Raw genomic sequence first — 14,170 nt, forward strand, 5'->3', positions numbered from 1 at the left:
TTGTTTCCTCACAAGATAACCTGGGGTCTCAATGTTTGTTGAGAAGACAAATGAAGTCCTATCAACCTCCACATTGAGTGTCAGGGACCAATTTCCCATGGCCATGCCTGTTTTATTTACTCTTCAGAACCTACCTAAAGGAAACGATTCCTCAAAGTCCCCAAACTAGAGACTAAAGACCATACTAGAGCAAACCAATTAAACAACCTGACCCCTCTCACAAAAACAGAAGGAAACCCCTGGCATTGATTGTGTCTGCCCCCAAACACACCTATGGTGGTGCCCTGCGAGTGGCCCACATAGAAGAGTTGCTGCTGTCCACTTTTCTCTAAGATCAGATCGATTGTGGCTGGAAGATCATATTTAGCCATCTCATCCCAACTGCCAAAGAAAAGGAACGATGGGATTAGAAACGATGCATGCCTGTTAGACCTGCAGTGTTTGCAAACAGTCCTTGCACACGTAGATAGATGCTCAGCTTTGGCTGTCCTTGAGAGGAAAGTGAGAGCTGTGTGTGTCAGGACAACTTCTCCTGTAGCCATCTTCATTGTAACAGCAACACTGTCAGGTGGCTAGAATAAGAATTCTGCTGTGAAACCCTACTGATAATTTTTTTTTCTGTGAGGCTAAGTCATATCCCATTATCCCAGAGGAGAAACAGGAGATGTTGACATCCAGAAAGAACGCAGGAACGAGGCCATGGAATCGCTGGCCTTAGTGATCTCTCAGGTATGAGTCTTAGCTCCTGAGGAAGTACAAGCCTTGCCCCTGTGACTAAGCCTGTCAGGCCTCAGGTGCAACTCTTTGCTGCTTAGCCAGATTTTGATCAGGACACAAGGACACACTCCCACTCCAACCGCAGCCTTGTCTGTCACACCAGGAAAGAAACAGGGCTTTAAAAAAACAAGTGGCGAGGCAGTAACTAGAGCATTTCTTCTGAGATGGAGGAAAGCCTGCATGGAGGAGACAATTCTAGTTTGCTTTTTTTTTGCAGATTCCATTCGGTGGATTTGGACAGAGAAGGGAAACCAAGAAGAATTTATGCTTCTAAGTGAGTAGAGTGCTCATTCATGAACAGGCTCTTTTTACCTGAAGGCCCAGTACTCAGGTGATTTGGGAGACAGTGTCAGATGTTTTCTGGACCAGGTGTTTCCTCGGCTGTTCCCCAACCACACATCATAACCTCTATCGGCTAGAAGAAAAGCCAAGCTGTTGTTGGGCAGGTTGCAAATCCAGTCACTGGCGGATGCACTTAAGCCATGCTGCAGATACACAACTGCCTTTGGAACTGAAATACACGGACAACAAGGGTTTCCTACCTGATTCCTTCAGCCTGCTAGCAAACGATGCTTTCTGACTTCTTCATACATAAGCAAGGTTTAAAGATGAGGTTTTGCTCTAGGTGAGCCTAGGATCCAGTCTTCTATGAACTCTGTACTTGGACAAATCGTATATATAAAAATGGCAAAAGGTTTTTAAAACTTGTGTAAACCAGAGGTGGGGATACACTTTCTTCTCTGAAAGGACTATGCTTTGTTGCATGGTGAAAGGTCCCCTGCTTCTACCAGGACATGTAGCCATTCCTATTGCAGGCATTGTGACTTCAAAGCAAAGTTAATCAAACCTGTTTTCCTGGAGTATCCTTTCCCATGAGGAATCCGGTAAGTTCCAAGGATATATCCATCCTCCGTTATGACATCATACTTTTCATAAGGATAGCCCCAGTAAGAAATGATTTGACTCTGAAAAATACACACCTATAGCTCAGTTTGATTTTTTTTTGTGTGTGTGTACATTGTGATATAGTCCTTTAACTATCAATCTACTGTTCACCAACCTATGCATTAACCAACAGCATGTAGCAGGAAAAATCATAACAACTCCAGAAGTATTTCAGGCAGGGACTGACGGCAAAGGATAGGATGACTATACATTTAACATTTTCAGCATAGCATCTAAGATGCCTGTAGGCTTAGTGTCACCAACTACAGTAGTTCATTCTTTATATGTTTTGGCAACAAGTAATGTAAATACTTGGCTAATGGGAGAAACCCCAGGAGATTGGGAAGTATCTTGTGGTTAATGGCAACTGAGCTCCTACTAATTTGGTCCCAAAGGCATATGGAAGGAAGTGGTTATTAGAAACCAGGAAGAGAAAGGGAAGGACCACATCAAGGGAGGTGGCTGACTGAACTAACTGCCCAAGAATAGAGCAAGGCCAATGGCAAAACAAAAACATAGAAATCAAAAGCCCTTGATCTCAGGACATAAAGTTCTCAGCTACTGCTCCGCTGCCATGTCTGCTTGCTTCTCACCATGATGAATCCCCTAACACTGTAAGCAAGCCCACTAATGCTCTCTTCTGTAAGGGTGGCTTTGTTCACGGTGTCTCCCACAGCTGTAGGATGGTAACTAAGACAGTTCCCGTTATTCTGTTTGCTTTAGATAATACTTCTGTATTTATCAAAATCAAATAAAAAATATCCCCCCCCCCAAAAAAAGCCCTCTTCTCTTTCTTCCTACCCCATGCTCAAGATTTCCATTGGCTAATTGGATATAAAAAAAAAACCCACAAAGTTTGAGGGAGATTTAGATATAGTGCTTAATAGGCCAGCCTTTTGGACAGAAAGAGTGTTATAAAGGAACACAAGACGAGTTAGAAGGCCACCGGAAACTACAGTGTCCACAGGCATGCATGGAGGCAGAAGCGATTGGTACAAGATACATGCTTAGGCTACTTCATCAACCCTGCTAAGAAGTCTTTGTGATAGAATTAGACACACTCATAATTGAGGATATTGATGATCAGCAAAATTAATGATTGATCCAAGATAATATGTCAGGAAGAGATAAGTGCTTGATTAATGACACAGTAAATTTAACTGCAAGCTCTCTACTTTTATCACAGGGTTACACATTTGCTCATATGGGGCACATGGTGCATGTTTAAGTTATGCTGTCACTCAGAATAGTGGTTAAAGGATCAGATTCTGGAGATGGACTGTGTTGGCACGTGTGTTTGCTCTTCCATTTATTAATCCACTATCAGGAAGCATAGAGTGGACATTTGTGGTCTGCCTTTCCAACATAATACTATTCCAATCTACTGCTGGTGTGAATTTCTTTAGACTTAAAGGTATATAAACCATATCTTGGGGCTTATTAAACCCCAAAATACTGATGTAGTTCACAAGATCCTAAGGTGGATTACACAAAGCCCCAAAAAGGATTCAAGGCTGTGTGCCAGGGGATCACCAAATAAATCTTGAACCTCGGCTCTGTGAAGCCAGCACTAGATCTGAGCTCAGATCACCAGGATTGTTGCTACAATGTGGGTCAAAGCTTTCAGTTCTAGCATTAATTAGTTTTGGCAAGGACCCAAAGACAAAATCCAGATTTAGTAATTAGAGAAATTCTTGATACACAAATTATACCTAGAATTGTGAGTAATTAATAATTCCTTAGCTTAATGGTTTTTTTTTCAGGCAGTGAATGACTTACAATGTTCATATTGGCTTCAGGGTTTATGATGGTTCTTTTCGGGCAGCCATATATGGGTCCAGGTAGAAGCACACACCATGCTGCTGCCAAAAGCCACAGCATTTGGAGTCTGCCTGGAAAAAAATATTAATGCATTTGTCATCAAGGAGAAATTTTGCAAAAGGAAAATTGGTGTGATTTTTTATAGCACTGCTGAGGAAGTAAGGATAAACATAAATGTCTAGACTATTTTTTAACAAGCAACATACTGAGTAAATAAAGATTCATTCCATGGAAATCCTTTAAATAAGACAAAGAGGAAATACAAGGGGAAAGGAGGAAAAGAAAGAAATAGGTATGAGAAAAACCAATCAGGTTTTTAGTGGGTAATGGGATAAAGGAAATGTTGGATGATTTTAGAAAAACATATTGACTAATATGTTGCTTACAGAACATTGATTATTTCTAGGAATCAGATAAATTGCTTTTATTTATCTGTTTTTATGAAGCCATGTGACTTGCATCTCTACAACTTAATTATAACTCTGGCCCCATTATATTGGATTTCTCTCCCCATTTTCCTGAAAGTAGCAGTAAATATTGACAAAATCGTTATGGGAATAAGTTTGTCAGCATGGTTTCCACACTTAAAATCATTTTTATCTCTCGGTCAATAATTTTATTTGCAAAAATAGAAGTAAAAGAAAGTTAAGGCACAATGTACCATGCACTAAATATTCTTTGTGATGTATCTAACAGTATAATTTTTACAAAATATAAGATTAAAAGATTCAATTATTAATGAAGAAGAATCAAAGTATTCAGCCATAAAATATAATGTTTAATAGTCAATTTAAAGTTTATTGAAGACATTAATATAAGTTCTGAAAAATTGAAACTGCTAGAAGAAAACACTTCAAGTTATAGGAACTAGCAAAAACTTTCTGAAAAAAGCTTCAATCATCAAAAAGTACTAGAAATGAAATTACAGAAATGAAAAAACTTCTACACAACCAAGGAACTAGAGAAGGACAGCCTACACAATGGGAGGAAATCTCTGTCTGCTACATCTTTCAAAGAGTTAGCATCCAGAATACATAAAGAACTCAAAAATCAAATACCAACTTCTCACAAATAATTTAATAAGTGAACAAATGTATCGATCAGACAATTCTCTAAAAAAAAAAATTCAATAAATATACAGAAACATGCTCAATATCCTTAGCTCTTAGGAAAATAAAAATCAAAATGACATGTGGATTCCATGCTACCTGTACCAGGATGACTATGACAGAGATTTAAAAATGGTGGTACATTATCCAAGGATGCCAGGGCAAGAGGAATGTGGTGGGACAATCCATTCATGAAGCACTGTGAGATTCATGTAGAGAGAGTCCTCAAAAAACTAAAGCCAGAACCACCACAAGAGGGCAGTGGCTTAGTACCACATCTAACAATCAGAGTTCAGTCCAGGTGTCTCTTACAGGAGAGTGGGTGGAAGTTGCCTACAAGAACATGGGCTATTTATATAAGCAGCACCACTAGCAAACATGTTTTTCTCCAGCAATCACTAACTATCCATCCATAGGGATGTGTGTAACTTCTGTATCTCACTACTGACTCCTGAGCTGCTTGTGAGCAACTCCCATGCCCCTTTACATCTTCCCTCCTGATTTTCTTGTCTGTGGTCTCTTGAGTCCCTCAGGACTGTCCTGCGAGCCTCTCAAGCAGTGCCTCCTGAGCTTTCTTTAATGCCTTGTGTCCCACCTACCAAGCCCATCATGAATCTAAGCCCTGACTCCTGCGTTTTGCCTTTCTTTTCTTTTTTCAAGGGGATGTTAGGGGCCCAGTCTTAACAGGGTTTCCTATGGGAACTAATGCTGCTCCAGTCTGAAGCGAATGATGGACATGGCATGCTGGATAACAGTGTTCCACAAAATATGCATATATCTATATCTACATCATACATATGATATGTAAGTATATTATATATAACTATATAACTTGATCAGATTCTCACATGTGCATATCATAAACATGATTTGCTCGATCACCATAATTTACAGTGTTAAAGCTAGCCAGAGTACCACAATTAAGATACTATCTTTGTTTAATCTACTTTTCTACAATTTTATTTGTCCTTAACATTTTATTGCTTGAATTATGCCACCTAACCATGTATCTATTTTAGATACATTTTATAAAGAATACAGATGGAGAAAAGCTAGCTAAGTATTTATTTCTTTATTAATTCATTTTCTTTGGTAAAAAAAAGTCTGTGTAGGAAAGGAAGAGATAAAATGGAGTATGGATTCCCAAATCAAAATTCCATCTCTCACAGGTTGCTTTAGGTAGAGACTGATCACTACGGAGGCAGCTGCAATAGTCCTACCTGATTTTGATTGGGCAAATATCAGGACTATGATCTCTTGTAGCATTCTGTAACAGTGTAATCTTCTCCTACTGCCCAAAGATAGCCTTTCTCTAACAAAGGCTATTTGTCTTCTTCTCTCTGCTACAGCTAGGGGATGAGGAATGTTGGAAAAGAATCATGGCCTCTCCGACCAACCTGCTTTAGCAGTGGCAAGGAAGGTAACAATGAATTCTACAGGAAAAGTTTTAGGTTAAAGCTCCGGCTCTTTTTCTCAGTGGTTATGGTAGCCTACGGATTTTAGATCCCAGATTCAGCTTCAGAGAGCAGCAACAGCCATTAGACATGACTCCCGTGCCCTCATTCTTTCCGTGTGCTCTCTTCGGTTGCATACCTAAGATAAGATGCATTGGTTTTCTGGCTTACTATTGGCCATGGGACTCTTACAGCCAACCTAACTTCCTTGTCTGTGTCATCAGGATCATAACTAATACCTATATGTAGATTTAGCTTAAGATACTAAATTCTGATGCAATGCAGAGATGAAAGACAGTGCCTACAAAGCCTTGAACACAATACTTGGATCTCAGTAAGTGATCACTATTGTTGTATTACACGGTGACTCCTTCGGATGTGTGTATCTTGACTCTTCAGCTACATCACTGGCTTCTTAAGCAAGCATCACCTTTCATACCGCTATGGTTTTCTTTTCTGTTGCTGTGACAAACAACAGGATCAAAGGTAACTTAAGGGAAGAAAATATTTATTTGGTTTCTACTTCCAAGTCACACAGTCCATCACTGAAGAGATTCAGGGCAGGGACTCAGGCAGGAACTTTGGAAAAGAAACCATGGAAGAATGTTTCTTGCTGGTTCATTCAGTCTCCTGCTTAGCTCGTTTTCTTATGCAGCCCCGAACTGCTTGCCCAGGGAATAGTGCCATCCACAGTCGGCTGGGTTCTCTTACATCAATTAGCAATAAAGGCAATCCCCAAAAGATATACTGTCTTGGTTATTATTATTATTATTATTATCATCATCATCATCATCATCATCAACATCATCACCACCACCACCACCACCACCATCATCATCATCATCAGTTTGACAGAGGCCAAAAATCATCTGGAAGGAAGAACCTTAACTGAGAAAAATGTCTTCATCAGATTATTTTTTAAAGGCAATTCCATAAAGTACACTGGGGGTAGTGCTACCCTGGGCAGGTGGTTACGAGAAATATAAAAATATAGGCCATACCATTAGCATATGTGTGTCACTGGGGGGTGGGCTTTGGGGTTTCAAGAAGCCAGTGCCATTCCCAGTCAGTCTGTCTGTACCTCCATTTCCCCCATGGTTGAATCTCAAGAGGCAAGTTCTCAGCTACGGTGCCAGCATCATGTCCCTCTGCTTGGTGCCATGGCCCCAGCAAGGGTGGTCATGGGTTCATGCTCCAACACTGTAAACCCCCATAAGCTTTTTATTTTTAAAATGTAGGCTAAAGAAGCTATGGGAAGGAAGCCAGTGAGCAGCATTCCCTGCACCGCCTCTGCTTAGGCTTGTGTTCCCAAATAAGTTGCCGTGAGTTCCTGTCCAGATTTCACTCAGTGTTGGAGACTTACAACTTGGGGGTTGTAACACGAGATAAATCATTGCCTCCAAGTTGCTCTTGTTTATATCCTCTTTAAAACAGCAACAGAGTGCAAAGTTAGGAGGGTTACGTGGCCACAGGCCAGTGCGAGCCGGGAAATCCCCCAATCGAGACTTCCTCCAGGTGTTACTGCTCTGTGCCCAGATGACAGCTAATGTTAACAGGACACACACTTCATCTGTACGTTATCTTCTGTGTCTCTAGCATTGCTCAAACCGGGTATTACTCAGTATCTTCAACTGAATTTTAAGAAGTAACTGAACTGCATATTTTGTAAAATGATCACTTCTGAACAGGAACATGAAGAGAACTAAGAATCTCTATGTTCTCATTACTTCTAACAATAATTTTAATTCTGACCATATAAAGAATCTTTTCTTTAACTTATAATGTTATATATGGACCGAACTAAGTCATCACAATTGTTATTTTTCCAGGGCTAATAAATGTCAGACTAGCACTTGGACATGATTACTAGATTTTCTTTAACTGAGTCCTACTCATAAAATTTTTCTCAAGATGTTAACTGCTGCTAGATTGTGTACAGTGCAACACAGTAGGTCATGAAAAGAGAGGAACAAGATTGTCATAACAGATTTGAGCATAAAGTTATCAGTGACAAAACTGAAAGAGACAGGGCTCTGAAATATGAAAACATCCTTGTATCTTGGTCATTAAAACAAAGCCATTGTGAACACGCAAATTCAAGTCAGATGTATGTAGGACATCTTCATAGCCCAAGAAAGTTGAGAAAATTGTTATAAACGTTTGATGTATGTAAAAGGAACCAAGTCATTGACAACTTCTACCCCTCCTTCCCTTCTCTCTTCCTCCCTTCCTCTTTTTCCTTCTCTTCCTTTCTCCCTTTTTTGAGACAAGTCTCACTACACAGCCCTGGCTACCCTGAAACTCAGTATCTATGGCAGTCTGGCTGCTGACTTGAAAAGATTTTACTGCCTTTCTCTGTGTTTGGATTGCAGGTGTGTGCCACTATGCCTTATTAATGTTTCCTTGATTGATGAATTAAGAACAATAGAGATGAGAAATCTCTATCCTTAGGAGGAAAGAATAATTGGAGGGAGGGAGGGAAAGAAGGAGGGAGGGAGGGAGGGAGAGAGAGAGAGAGAGAGAGAGAGAGAGAGAGAGAGAGAGAGAGAGAGAGAAAGAACAATAATAATCAAACATTATAAAAAATAGTTAAACAATGTTAAAAGCGAGGCCCAATAGCCTTCTTTAAATAAGCAACATAGTTTTAACACAAGGGCAAAGGAATAAAATGCACCACAAAAACAGTAACTCTACTGAAGTGGGTGTATTTACATCAGACAGCACCAGTTTCTAGGGAGAGTGTTGCTGGAGGTAAGCCATATTGTTAGTCTATATGGAACACAATAGGCAGTTCATCAACAGGACAAAGAAACCCTATATACAGGCATCTAATAGTAGACCTATGGAAGACATGAAGTCTGACATAACTCTGCTTCTCAGTGTCTTACCTCCTTCCTACCTTGAACGAAAGCACAGAAACCGAAATTATTCTTGCCTACGGCAGGCGACAAGAATTAGAAGTCCTCTGTAAAATAAGGCGTTAAGACTGCTTTGTCTGACTCCCTCTTTGTTGATAATTATTTCAGAGGAGCTGTGCCATATAGCTGGAAGGCAGAAATGATGCAGAGAGGCGAAGAGGAATGTTACATAGGCTTGCCTGGGGTTCCCCTTCTGGTATGTTACCATGACATCACACTCTGTGTCAAAACATCTTATTACACAGATGTCCATTTACCATCAAATTCAGGCATATAAATAGACATTTCCCTGGCTACTGAGCCCTTCACATTTCTCTTGTAATTTTTTTATGCTTATTTGTACATGCCAAGGTTCACGTGTGGAGGTCAGAGGCAGCTTGTGGGAATCATTCCTTCTTGGCTCTAGGTAAGGTGTAGGGATTGACCTGTGGTGACCAGACTTAGCAGCAAGTCTCTCTACCTGGTGAACAATCTCACTGTCCTTTGGGGTCTTCATTTTCTGCCACACAAAAATTTGATTAAATAAATCCATATGCCTTTCTGTGGTCAACTTGTCCTTTGTCATCAGGCCCAACATTCTCATGACAGATGAGGAACGGTGTTATACCTTTCCAGTTCCTAAAGTCTTTTGGGTCCAACTTAGAGTGTCTGAGACACATGACTGTTTCAGAGTGTGCAGATGAGATCATAAGTCAAACGGCAAAGGCTGGCAGGGAACATGGAATTTTACTCCGCTTGTTTTGTTTTATTCAAGCCAAGGTCTTGCCTCTGCTCATAGTGCTTCATAAAGAAATGCAAGTAACTTTCCTTCATCTCTTCCTCCCCAGATTCACACAATCCGAAGAAAATTATGGCATGAACTAGCTTCAGGCTTGTGACCACCTTGGTGATATTTTTGGTGTTCTGACTTCGTTGTTCTCAGAGACAGTCATTATTTTCCTTTTCCCTGTTTTCTGATCTATATCCCAAAGAGGAGAGCCATGGGACAAAACTATAGGCACAGCGCTTTATATACCTGACGCAGTAGAACTGATGTTAAAGCCAGTAGTACGTTCGCAGCGTTGACCGGATGAGAGCCTATTTGCCTAATTCACTCTTCACCTTTACCATGCTGGTGTCAACTACTACCCCCAGCCGCACAAAACAGCTGAGCTGCTCTAAGAAACAAAAGAATCCTGAAAGCTGACTTCGGGAAAAGAAAAGATTTCCGTATAATAATTATTATTTTAATTATTCTACAAATCAGTTTCCACTTCCTTGCTTTTAACAGGAAAGATGGAAAGAGATGTACTTGACTAGTTAGCAGGCAGAGCATAAAAATAATCTTTCTGTCTTCGTCTTTCCTCCATTCTCTCCCTGCTCTTTGTCTTTCCATATAGCCCAGGTTAGCTGCAAACTCATCCCTGCACCCAGCATAGAAATACTTCTTATTCATGCAGCACTATGCGATTAGTGACACAACCTCAGAAGGCGTAAATGGCACTATTTGAGCATAGATTTACAGCACTTACATATATTCTGGAAATGAAAAACTTAATAAAAATTTTGTTTCATTGAGAAAGATGGCACACCTAAAACTTCTGTTGAGACTTCATTCTCTTAAATGAAGAGATTCGTTTTCTAGAGGAAGATGAGAGGTTTCAAATTACCATCTACTGCTTTCACAGAGATGAAAGTGCAACTATTTAATTGAAGTTGCTAAGATATACAATGTATCATGACATGTATCCCTGGGAGATATTTGAAATCATGACAAAAAGTGTTTATGTTGTCCTAAAATTAGACAAGTACTTACAGTTTTTAAAAAAATTACTGCAGGTTAAAAAACAAAAACATTTTTAAGAAGCTGTTGCACCTATTAATAAAATTTTATTATTTTAAATTTCAAAGGCAAATAAATAAAAATGTTAGATTGTCAAAAAGATTGGAATGATCACTCTAAAATTATGATGATTATATGTGGTTATTGGGTGTAATGATATATCTTTCTATGAATTTAATTATGGATTGTATATTTTAATGACTTTATTAGTTTGAGTTACTTTAAAAATAAAATGTAGTTTAAAATAATTGTATGTTGGGCAGTGGTGGCACATGACTTTAATAGCAGCATTTGGGAAACAGAGACAAGGGGATCTCTGTAAGTGAGGCCAACCTGCTCTGCAAAGAGAGTTTAGGACAGCCAGTGCTATACGGAGAAACTCTGTCTGGAGTTTCCCCCCTCCCCAACAAATAAAATTGAATGTCAATGTAACAACATAAGTTTACTTTAAATTAGGGACCTCTGAAGTTCTCTCTCTCTCTCTCTCTCTCTCTCTCTCTCTCTCTCTCTCTCTCTCTCTCTGTGAGACAAACATGTATGTGTAGGCATGTGCACGTATGTATGTGTATATTGTGTGTGTATGTGTTTGTGTATGTTCATGCATGTGTATGTGGGTGTGTGCATATGTGTCCATGTCTCTGTGTGTGTGTGTGTGTGTTGTATTGACCCTGACCCAGGGTCCCATGCAGTCTAACATCTGAGTTATGCCTTTAGTCCAACACTCAATTTCTTATTATTATAAATTGGAGTCTATGAGACATAGCACTTCCACCTTGTAATATTCATTAGTACTTCATTATAGTATTTTTTGTTTGTTTGTTTTTCAAGACAGGATTTCTCTGTGTAGCCTTGGCTGTCCTGGACTTGCTTTGTAGACCAGGCTGGCCTCGAACTTGCAGTGATCAGCCTGCCTCTGCCTCCCAGCGTTCTGGGATCATAGTCATGTGCCATCATGCCCAGCATCCTTATAGTATTTATATGTTTGTTTACTTTTTTGGCAGCAATACAAATGTTTGAGTTTTCCAGAAGATGTTTATCTGCTTCTTATTAGAATACTTGTGGGGTATCAGCCTATTTTATAATCCATTCTTACCCCCAAGGCTTTGCATTTGGGTCTGTAATTGCAAGGCTCGAGGGCGTGAAACTCTCTTCAATGTCAGGCATGGTATCCTCACCTGTTTTTACACTCAGCCAGTAAGACTTCTGCAAAGAAACTGAAAAACACTGCTGTAGCTCTCATAAATGACAGGAGAATATTCACAACTTTTGTAAAGAATGGGAGAGCAGGCCCTTGTCATTAGTGAGCCCCACAACTCCCCTGTAGATGATTCCAATAATATTCTTGTTCACAACCATTAGAATAGGCAATGGAGGATTTATAAAACCAAGCACGATATATTACTCAAATACCATTTTCTAAATCTCTACATGTACAACTCTGAAGAAAAATCCACAGAAATACATACAAGTATGTTTCACTGAGTAGAGACTTCCTGTGTCTCCTCTCACTGTTAGTCTACAAAAGAATGATATATGAAGTTGTTTCAAAGGCAATATCATCCAAAAATACCTAGAAAGCTATGGGGTAACTCACTCTCTGAAGCAGTTCTCTCTGTCTCTCTCCATCCAGTTTTTCCTTTCATAAATTAATGGTTTCTGTTAGCATACATGGCAACGGGTCACACTATGATGTTTTTACAACAATCTTCTATATCTTACTTGACCTGACAGACTCAAACAGAGCAGACTTCATCCACACTTAAACTTGTGCCCTTCCAAGACTCCCCATGTCTCACAGACATACAACAACACAGCCCGTTCATACACTTACTACCAGATCTCAGCTCTTCCGAGAGTCAAGTCTTCCAGTGCCGGGAGAGCTTCTGATTGACTGCAGCTCCTTCCAGAGTCGCCTATCAGCGAAACCTGCTCTGTTCTAAACAATTCAGAATATGTTGCAATGTGCAATTTCCCAATTACAGGAAGATTAATTACAGCTTCAGGTATGCTGGATGCTGCCGGGACAATCTTGCTGGGTGAGTTCTTAGTCAGTGATGAAAAAAAAAAGTGATGAGAGAACGAAGATGCCTGCTCTTGCCAAGCCAGACCTTCAGTGCTGGCCCTCAAGGAAGAAGTGGGCAGGCAGCTTCTCATCAGAATGCACACTCTCCACTCTGAAAATACTTTCCCCCCAAATAAAGGCTGCCACACTTCTGGCCATATAAGCGTCTCCATCACGTGTCCAATCCTCTAGTACCCCTGTTTGCAATACTTCTAATACTGCAAGCCTCCCAACTATTTTGCTTTTCCTACCTTGGGTATTCAAACTGTCAAGAAATGAAGACAATGTGGAATCCAATTTTTTTTTTCTCTCCTTGAGAAATAGTTCATGACCAAGAGTTCCAATTAGCTCAAGGAGAAAAAGAAGACTTTGTCCTCCTATTCTCCAATATGCTCCTTCCTTGTCCTGATGCCATTTCTGCATCTGTACTAGCTAGAGGCTTGGTATTATAGAATCCTGAAGGAACTATAGGGCTGTTAGGGCTGTGTAGATTTTGAACTAAACTGTCTCTGTCTCTGTATGTCTCTCTCTGTGTCTCTGTCTCTGTCTGTCTGTCTGTCTGTCTGTCTGTCTGTCTGTCTGTCTGTCTCTCTCTCTCTCTCTCTCTCTCTCTCTCTCTCTCTCTCTCTCCATGTGTGTGTATGTGTGTTTGTGTGTATACACATGCTTGAAAGTCATTTACAGAAGAGGCTGCCTGAATAAATTGGTAATTTTTTGTTATAGTTCAGATATGTCTACATCCATCAGAACATACATGATGCTTGTAAGCTGGGGGAACTGGAGAAATGGTTTGGGCTCAAGAATGTGTCCTGCTCTTGTAGCAGACCAGGGTTTGGTCCCTAATTCTCACATCAGGAAGTTCTCAACCACATGCACCTCCTGCTTCAGGAGATACGACACCCTCTCTGGCCTCTGCAAGCACCTTTACTCACACCTCCTTATATTACTGAAATGAAACAACTCTCCAAAAACACAGCTTGCATTTTAGTCAGGCGGCTAAGAGTTCCTTTGGGTTATAATAATTAATGCACACACTGGATCCTGCTTGATTATAAATTTAGCTAAAATTTCTTTTGATTTAGTTGTATAATGGTTTCAGTCATTCAATAAGATTTATTTTTAGGTTTAGCTGGCTTATTAAATCTCATAGCTGTTTATCATTGATGTACAGTTATACTTACACAGTGGTATGCATTATGAAGCTCTGCAAAAGAAATAATTGGAAAGAGTTCCTAAGTTGGCAACTGACTAGTCCCTTTCCC

General features: G+C 40.0%; 1 protein-coding gene across 2 annotated transcripts in view; it reads right to left on the reverse strand.

Annotated features, from left to right (window-relative positions):
- Positions 1 to 12,711, reverse strand: part of LOC311592189 (lipase member K-like) — a 29,826-nt gene extending 17,115 nt beyond the window's left edge. The window contains exons 1-6 of one of the 2 annotated variants that reach the window (XM_084772249.1): positions 12,678 to 12,711; positions 10,536 to 10,644; positions 3,502 to 3,614; positions 1,625 to 1,742; positions 1,090 to 1,288; positions 272 to 381 (exon numbers count right to left, since the gene is read on the reverse strand). In XM_084772249.1, the coding sequence (XP_084628375.1) occupies positions 272 to 381; positions 1,090 to 1,288; positions 1,625 to 1,742; positions 3,502 to 3,603 (529 nt within the window). In that variant the 5' untranslated portion in view covers positions 3,604 to 3,614; positions 10,536 to 10,644; positions 12,678 to 12,711. The remainder of the gene's footprint in view (positions 1 to 271; positions 382 to 1,089; positions 1,289 to 1,624; positions 1,743 to 3,501; positions 3,615 to 10,535; positions 10,645 to 12,677) is intronic. The other variant, XM_084772250.1, reaches the window with a different exon arrangement.
- Between the last annotated feature and the right edge of the window lie 1,459 nt (positions 12,712 to 14,170).

This window comes from Acomys minous, assembly GCF_964271855.1.
Source record: "Acomys minous genome assembly, chromosome: 2".
Taxonomy (NCBI): Eukaryota; Metazoa; Chordata; class Mammalia; order Rodentia; family Muridae; genus Acomys; species Acomys minous.